Consider the following 9,477-nt stretch of genomic DNA (forward strand, 5'->3'; position numbering starts at 1 on the left):
CTCGAGTTCGAGGCGTTTCGAATGCTTTGCAGTGATCATGGTCAGTGAGCGTATACGTATACGTTTTATTTCAATATGAGGTACTCGCGCATACCCGGTTATTTTAAAAAAAATATCGTTTTCCGTAACGTATGACTTTATAAAAGTATAAAAGTTTATTGGTTACGTAGTATAAAGATGCGCGTTTGTAATTGTCTAAATTCAAAACTAAATTTTGTTTGTCGCTATTAGCTAAGCAATTTAATTTGATTCGTAATCAGAACATAATACATGGAATCAAGATTTACAAAATCTTTCATTCCCAATAATGAATTAATATTATTATTGCTATCCGAGTGTTATGTAACTGTTACGATTTTAGTTTGCTATTTTTCCTATCGAAATAATAACTTCTGACCTATTTGTTTGATAAGTAATTAACGGTCTTATCGCTATAAATGTGTCACTAAAGTTAAACATCTTAAAGTAAATAGTCCATTTCTGAAATGGAAAAATATATTAGTATTAAAGATTTGGAAGATGCAGCCACTGCGTTACTCCCGAAGGCTGCCAAGGATTATTATAAAAGTGGTGCGACAGATGAATTTACGTTAGGAGAAAACAAAAACGCCTTTAAAAGGTAATTATGCAATAAACCATTCCGATCTGAAATCTGAATAAAGACTGTCTCATATTTTCCCATTTCCTTTATCTAAAAGTAAAATTTTTGCATCCCAAAACGATATTTTTCCTTTTGATAGTCGTATAAGTGGATATAGCGCGAATTTTTATTTGATATATATATCAAATTAATATATTACATAGTTCATATAAATTTATATTGTCTGCGGTTTCTAATGCAAAAACTACACAGGAAGCTTTGCTCTTTTGCTAAACGCTGTTAAGCAAGAGACTGAAACTACGAAAGCACGTTAGATTTATTTAACAATTAATAAAGCATAATTCTTTATGTCAAATGCAAAGCTAGTATTAAGTAGCATCAGCCAGTTATCTTGTAATAGATAAGCCATAGACATTGTTCAAATTTGTTAGATTTTGCTACAAAGATTCTCTCAGACAATTTATAAACTTAAGAATAATATTTGACCTCGCGAATAGAATTAATTAAGGGAAGTAAGTTCAGCGCTGTACCAAAACGATTACTTGAGGAGACGAACTAAAAATCAAGGCTTGTAATAGACACATTTATTGCAGAAAACACACGATACATAAATAATAATTATAATTTTTAGGCTCCGTATAAGGCCAAAATCTCTCGTCGGTATTACGCACTTCGATCTGCATACAACTATTTTAGGAGAGAGAGTCACAATGCCAGTTGGAATATCACCAACCGCAATGCAACGGATGGCTCATCCTGATGGGGAGACAGCTAATGTTAAAGGTTATAGATAAATTCATTCGTTCAATATTTTTTAGTTTTGATGTTTACGGTAAGTATAGTTAGAATAAAAAAATAGGCAAACATCTTTATTTGATACTTTCGTATTTCTAAGGCTAGCTTAAATTATATATAACCTATGTAAACAGTAAAAATAATAATCTAAAATGGATGATTAGTAAATTTATTTTAAAAAGCTTGGTCAGTATTTTCTCCAAGCTCCCGAAAGAACCAGCTCTGTGGTCACTTATCTACTAGGCGCCAATATAAATCTTAATTAACGCCTGCTGACTTGACTTCACGCCCTAAAATTTTCTTCTCTATGCTATAATGTTACGCCTTCGCAACGGGCGCCCGCTTTTGTGTTTTTTTCCAAGGGAGGTGACTGGGGGCCAACGTGTCCACACAAGTAACATCTGATCAATATTAGTGCGTAAATATAAAGAAATATATATGTATTTAATATACAAATGTAAATTTAGTAATAAAGTTGTATACATTTTAAAAACAGAGAAAATATATCTATCAGAACTTCATAATTATATAATAGTAACAGCTTAAAGCTTTTCTATTTATAAATATAATTTCATTTCGCCTTAATATGATTTATTTACACTTCGTTACACTATAAAATAAAAATAAAAATTAACATAATTAAATCAAAAGGAGGGCAACTGGCGGCCTTATCGCTTACGAGCGATCTCTTCCAGGCAACCACTGTGAGTAAAGAAAAAAAAGAAATGTATTAAATAAGATAGGCAAGTAGTGCAAAATACATGTAATACACATATGATATTTTTATGAAACCTCATTTATTATGAACAAAGTTTACGGAATAAAAAAAAATACTTGAATTGGTCTAACCGTATTCCAGTTTTGGTTTCAACAACATATTTTGGGGTTTAATTTAATTTAGATTTAGATAGATAGTTTGCAATTTGTCATAGTCTTGTTAAATCACTCAATTTCAATAAAATATTATTGAAATTGAGTAGTCCGGCCGGCGTCCATGCGTCGAGTTGTCTGTCTGCCTAAAATATGGCGATGGGGCCGAAGGCTGGCCATGCGTCATACTCGTGAAGGGGTGCTACTTGTGGTAACTGGTCGTACTGAATTCGTTTATGCGGTGATATTAGTTATTTCGACTGTGTATTTGCGTGTTGTTCCCACGAGAATAAAAGTGTGTGAAATCACCATGTCTCCTGCTGATAGAGGACAAATCTTTTCTTTTCTTTTATTATTATTAATTAGTTAAGATGTCACGTGGAACATGGCGTAACGGTTGCAGCTCCTTACAGATGTGTAAAACAAAAACTTAGCGTTTAAAAAGAGTGGCGGAGAGTTTATTGTCAGTTCTTCTCTTCCGTTCTACGTCCTTGATTTGAGTAAATGTAAAATTAGCTTTTGACGTTCATAAGAGTACATTGTGTTACCTATATGAATAAATGATTTTGAATTTTAAAATTGAATGCGGATGTTAGACTATCGTAATCCCAGAGTATGCTTAATTATAACCATATTTTGATTTTAGCTGCACAAGCTGAAGGTGTAATTTACACATTAAGTACAATATCAACCAGTTCCATTGAAGAAGTGGCCAAGGCTGGTCCTAATGCCGTTAAGTGGTTTCAGCTGTATATTTATAACGACAGGTAAACATTATCACTAATAACAATTTTTACTGTTACATTTTTTAAAAGGCGTTAGGATTTTGTAACCTAACGCCTCGAGTAACATTGTAAGCGCTTACGTCCATTTTGAGTTTCTGTTCTCTGGTTCGAATGAAGCCAAGCAAAAAGTCGTCGGCCTGTATCCTAAAAAGGTCAACTACAAATATCCGTACAATCAGCCATATATAAATAGGCATACAAATGTCATATCAATTTTTACAATGTCTTATTAAGAACATATAATACTGTTAAAGTTAAATTATTTACAATCGGTGTCAAATCTATGGTCCAAATACTCGCCTACGATGTTAAGGCACCTTGCCTTTAAAAATTTGATCACCTTCCCCTTGAAAAAACAAATGGCAGTGATCTATAATTTCTAGGTGGTAGCGCGATTGGTTATTCTTATATTTACTATATATTATATACTTCTATATAATTTTAATATGTATATATACATATTGAAATACATACAAAAACGTCAAGGTGTCAACGACAACGTGTATTGGAAATTACAGAGTACAGGTATAACTCACGTTTAGTAGGGTGTGACTGGGATGTGGACTGAGTAACAATAATCTTCTTAAGTATTTTGTGGGTCTTACATTAGTTTGACGAAGTTTTTGTTTGTATAAAAGGTCTACGTTAAATATTATTACGAAAATTCTCATAATTGCGCGTAGCCTAGTGCGGCGTAAGATGAAGATTAGAAGACAGATTTGAAGCTTTGGAAAAGTAACAACTGTATTTTTTTATTTTCTGGAGTCAATCCAAAGGAAAGTTTATTCCTAAATGGATCTAGGATATATATGTATGGGTAAAATGTACGTTGCTATTAATAAAGCAACCATATATATTGTAATTTACACATTACAATTGTAATTTAAGTAGGTTTGCACAATCGTTTACTGTATCTATTAATAACTTGATTTTCCTTAAAACATCATTCATCTATTTAGTAGCATTCATGTATTCTGATACATGTATTTTAGATTATATTGGCGAGAGCGTCTTTAGAAAATAATTTATATTCATTATAATATTTAAAGTTGATATCAAAAATTAGTAACCATTTATGTATTTAGTTGAGTAATACGTAGCAGTCATGATAATTACAGTAAGGGGTCTTATTATTATTAATTAACTATATAAACCACCACTGAGTGGCATCCTTATATTAAAGAACAAACGTTCATAAAATCACAATACCTTGTTTGTCATCGGAACACATAACAAAATCAGCAAGTTTATAAATTTCCTTGGAAAATTATAAACCTTCGTAGGATTCTTAACCAGAGATAAATTTTATTATTTTACGATAACATTTTCGCAAATTGATAAACTTACACACAAGACACACTTTGGTTTTAAGTTGTTCTTTAATATAAGGATGCCTCTCAGTGGTGGTTCATACAGTTAATTAACAATAATAAGACTTTCATTCTAATTATCATGACTGTTACGGATTATTACTCATCGAAGTACATTAATTAATGGTGAGTAATTTACAAGTCTGTTAAATAATTTACTTTTCAGGGAAGTCACTAAGAGACTTGTGATGAGAGCTGAACAAGCTGGATTTAAAGCAATTGCTCTAACTGTTGATACTCCGATATTCGGTTTAAGAAGGGCTGATGTTAGAAATAAGTTCACATTACCTCGTCACTTAAAGTAAGTATAATTTAACATTTTGCTTGTTAATGCTTGGTTATTTACTGTTACTAGCGCCTGGAGCACTACCGCGTCCTCTCCAATAATATTTTTTATTTATTGTCGTCTATTTTTGAGTATAATAGAACTTAAGAGTCAGAATATTAAAACTTTTACATAAGGCTGTCATAACGCTAAGTCTTGAATCTTATTACCATTGAACTTGGCAATGTCTTTGTCATATGTCAAGAATTGCATTATTTATTTAGGTATAAAATGGTTTAGGAATCGAATTTCAACTATTTTTTTTATGTGTATATTCAAAATTAACTTAATTATTATTTTTATCGATCAATCTCCTTCGTGTCTTCTCCATCTACATGACACTGGCGAAATACCTTGTGCCCAGTTGGCATAAATAAGAAAAAAAATGGTTTAGATTTTAAGTTTTACTTGTTATGTTTATACTATGTTTTTAGTTCAGTTTTATATTGTATCAGTATTATGTTACTGTAAAAATAGGAAATAAATAAATATTTTCTTCTGCATTTAGAAAAAAATGGATTCGTATTGTGGACGGAACTATGTATATAGAAGAACAATATAGATTGTTTCCATCAAATCTAGTAGGAAGCTGATCCACCATAGAAATATATGACTATAGAAAATGATTTTAGTTTTATATTTGCCTAATGTAGACCAGACTTTCATAAAATCTTTTCAGATTAGCCAATTTTGAAGGACATTTATCGACGAAGATTCACAGCACAGGCGAAGGGAGCGGCCTAAGCCATTACGTTAACAACTTATTTGACAAAACATTAACTTGGGACGATGTTAAGTGGCTGAAAAGGTAAATGTACATTTTACAGATTGGCCACTAAGCTAATGTTCTTGCGTTAATTTGTTTTTCTATGTTTGAAAACTCATGAATCTCTTTATAATCTATGGTTCTAAGCCCAGAAGCTCTTTTTATTAGAAGCCTGACACAGATCAAGAACTCCGACAAGTTTGCGGTAAGCAGTCTGAGCTGAAGAAAAAAAAGTTCTTTCTAAAGAACTTTATCTTGTTTGGAGCAAAAAACTGTAAACAGCACAATTCTTTTCCTTCCCTTCGTTTGTTTGAGACTTATTTTCTTAATAATAATAATATTGTCTTAAATAACTTTCATACTATTGCTGCAGCATTACAAAATTGCCGATCGTTGCTAAAGGAATATTACGTGGTGATGACGCCATTAAAGCGGTTGAGGCTGGTTGCTCTGGAATTCTGGTCTCTAATCATGGCGCCAGGCAGCTCGATGGAGTCCCAGCCACGGTATGGTATTCTGATGGTGTCTGAAATCTTGTACCAAGGGGCATGGAATAGACACAAATTATGTTATGAGACTTCTATTATCAAACCCTAAATCGATTTACGAAAAATACTGCGAAGTCTGAGTGAATCTGCTTTTAGCGGTGGTCCATTTATGTTTTGTCATTTTTTACAATATGTTTCTTCTGTATTTTAATATAAATAACGTAGTATTATCATATTAACTAAGTTTCGCTATTCTGTCCAATAAACATGCAGTTTATTTATTTAACTGTTTAATTGTAAATATTCTCTAGGTTATTTTAATTTATTGACAAATTAAATAAAAAAGGAATAACGATTTCTATTAGATAAAACGACAATTATTTAAAAATTAAAGTCCTTAACTGTACCTTATGTTTTTAGATTGAGGCGCTTCCTGAAGTGATAGAAGCAGTGAAGAATTATAACGTCGAAGTATACCTTGACGGAGGTGTATCGAGTGGCACAGATATATATAAAGCTCTGGCCCTCGGTGCTAAAATGGTAATAAATTCTGAATGTTTTTCCTATATCAATATTGGCTAGTTAAATGCGCAGCATTAGCTTTTTAACATTAAATCAAAATGCTTACTAATAATTGTCGAACTGAGTTCTTTAGCCTGAAGATTTACTTTACATGAGGTATATTTATCATATTTACGAGTTAGAAAGTTTAGTTGATGACATGTAATTTATTAAATCAAAATATCAACCGAACAATACAAAGGGAGATTTCAGCACACGTCAACCCCCTTCGGGTCTCTAGCAAATGGCGTATTTCAGCTGAGAAAGGCGATTTGCCGCTGTATGATAGTTTGCGAGTTACAGGAGGAAAACAAATTATTGATTTTGAGTCCCTAATTGCCTCAAAATCTGATAAAAGCCAAGAGGCCGATTGAAGATGGTTAAAATTATAAAAAAATAAATAGTTTACTTACATTTTTGACGACACTACGTAGTATGCGAGCGCTTTCTTGTAGTTTAAACAGCTGGCTCCTGCTAAGCCAGTACTGCAATATCTTTTTTACTTAATAGGTTTTTTTACAATGTCGTAGTTTTGAATAAACATGGTAGCATGATGGCGCAGAAGTCTAGAGATCTAGGTCTAGAGGCTGTGAAGTTTGTTCCGCCTTCGCCTCTACAATTGTCATGACCTTGATTATTTTTACAATCCAACATCCAGTTTGCAGCCTCCAACTAGTACAGGACTGTCTGATATAGGGGGATGAGAAAAGAGGGAAATAGATTTTCTGCAATTTCTGTGGTTGGGAGGCGGCGAACTATCTGTTTTACTTTAAAATATAGAAGTCATTAGAAAATGTCAAAATCTGTTAGATTTCTAGAGGTAGCAAAGAAAATTCGCCACTACTAGAGATTTTTTACCTTTATGTGCGTCAAATTTATGGTATAATAAATGGGTTTTCACTAATAATAGATATTGGTCACTGAGGGAGGGTTAAATAAAAAGCAAATTCTATAATACATGTTCTACCTTGCCTTACCTATGGCTGCGAATCTTGGACACTCTCTAAGCAGCACAGTACTAGCACACTAGTGCCATGGAAACAAGCATGCTGAGAATAAGGAAATTAGACAGATAAAGAAACTCAGAGCTAGACCAGGTGACAGTCATTCTCACTAAGATATACCAATTGAAATGGAGATGGACAGGTCATATGCTAGGGAGTTCCCATGAAAAATGTAGCCTAGAGACGGAAAACGTAGGAGAGGCGTGACAAAGCAAAAGATGGGAAGGCGAACTCAAACTATCAGCAGGCTACTACTGGAGAAGGGTCGCATAGGATAGAGAACAGTGGAAAGGGTTAGAGGAGGCCTTTGCCACAGGCACACCGAGCTCCAAGATATACTGTAGTAAAAAAAATATATTGAAGATCATAGATCGCAGAGTTTCAGAATATAAAGACTAATATAATAATAATATACTATATGTCATCCTGTTCAACCCTAAAACTCTTTTCTATCTCAAAAATGATTTCAAGTTTTTGGGAGCCCATAACTATAGCTTACGCTCTTCCGAAAACTATACCCTTGAAATCCCATCTCAGATTCCTTTAAGGTCTCTGCCGTTATGGAATTCACTTCCCGTCCCTATTCACTTAGCTCCTTCTCTATCTTCCTTTAAATTTCTTCTGTACAAACATTACCTGTTCACATCGTATCCCTAACTTTCTTACTAACTACTTACTGACGTGAGACTGATCTTAAGCTATCGTGATTTATGTATCATCAATTTAGTTTTTTTGGAGTTTACTCCTTAAGAAACGATTCGAGTTATAAGGTCCGGTACGGAAATTTTATGATGAGTAAAATCAAGGGTAACACGAAAAGTTGAGGCGTTACGTAGAAAGAGACAAACATATATATCTGTAGGATTGAACGTGTAAAAGAATGATTCCATCTCATTCTCTCTCTAAAATTGGATTGGTATAAATTGAACACAATTATTATTGTTATTATTATTTATATTGTTTTGTAACATACTTTATGTAATACGCTTTATTGAAGTAATATAAATAATCCGAATAATTACAGATATATGTTTGTTTCTCTTATCATTTTAGCAGATGCGTTCATTTACCCTTTTTTTCTATTCGATACATATCATAATTATCGTTCGTAAGGAGTAAACTCCAATCGTGCGTCGTAGCTGACACACACACATTTTTTTTATTGTTCCTGTTATGTTGTGTCTTAATAACTGTGTATAACATGTATTTTTGCACTTCTTGCCTATCTTATGTAATTTAATACAATTTTATTTTTTTCTTTACTCACAGTGGTTGCCTGGAAGAGATCGCTCGAAAGCGATAAGGCTGCCAGTTGCCCTCCTTTCGATTTAATTATGTATTTTATTTTGTAATGTAACGAAGTGTTAAAAAATAAAATAAATAAATAATACTTATTTTTCTTTGTAGGTGTTCGTAGGACGGCCGGCACTGTGGGGTCTAACAGTAGGAGGCGAGGCGGGTGTTAGAAAAATGCTCGGTATTTTAAGGAAAGAGTTGGAATATACATTACAAATAGCGGGTAATAATAATTTGCAATTAGCTAACGTTTTTCTTATACAGTATTGTTTAACATCCAAATTAGCAAGGTATAAATAATTGCTAACAAATAATTTATTAACAAAAACAACATTTGGACATAAAAGTTATGGGATCACATAATATTGTTTCGTTATTGATTCTATAGATGGATCACAAAAATCTAGGTTTAATGTCAATATGCTAAATATTTATTTTTGCCGCGTTCACATATCAATAAATATTGACATGATCTCAAGGATGACCACTGCGTATGTTTTTGAATATATTAATGAATCTTGCATTTTTTCAGGGACACCCACCGTAGATGATATAACTCGAGATATGGTTCGACATGAATCTGCTTATAGCAGGCTCTGATATGAGGGTAGAAGAC

The 9,477-nt window shown here is 32.9% G+C and overlaps 1 protein-coding gene across 1 annotated transcript; it reads left to right on the top strand.

Annotated features, from left to right (window-relative positions):
• Positions 1 to 435: 435 nt before the first annotated feature.
• On the top strand, positions 436 to 9,476 carry LOC123717852 (hydroxyacid oxidase 1). Its single transcript, XM_045674103.1, has 9 exons — positions 436 to 619; positions 1,233 to 1,384; positions 2,913 to 3,033; positions 4,588 to 4,722; positions 5,426 to 5,554; positions 5,886 to 6,018; positions 6,421 to 6,540; positions 8,973 to 9,084; positions 9,394 to 9,476. Exons 1-9 carry the CDS (start codon positions 486 to 488, stop codon positions 9,459 to 9,461), a joined length of 1,104 nt encoding a protein of 367 aa, XP_045530059.1. The 5' UTR covers positions 436 to 485; the 3' UTR covers positions 9,462 to 9,476.
• Position 9,477: the final 1 nt, after the last annotated feature.

The sequence above is a fragment of the Pieris brassicae genome, chromosome 13 (assembly GCF_905147105.1).
Source record: "Pieris brassicae chromosome 13, ilPieBrab1.1, whole genome shotgun sequence".
In the NCBI taxonomy this organism is placed as follows: Eukaryota; Metazoa; Arthropoda; class Insecta; order Lepidoptera; family Pieridae; genus Pieris; species Pieris brassicae.

What these genes read in the sequence shown, in the direction of transcription:
- LOC123717852 (XM_045674103.1), top strand. Translation starts at nt 486, where the DNA reads ATGGAAAAATATATTAGTATTAAAGATTTGGAAGATGCAGCCACTGCG. An exon ending in ACATTACCTCGTCACTTAAA is followed by an intron (nt 4,723 to 5,425) that starts GTAAGTATAATT and finishes AAATCTTTTCAG; the next exon opens with ATTAGCCAATTTTGAAGGAC. An exon ending in TCGATGGAGTCCCAGCCACG is followed by an intron (nt 6,019 to 6,420) that starts GTATGGTATTCT and finishes TTATGTTTTTAG; the next exon opens with ATTGAGGCGCTTCCTGAAGT.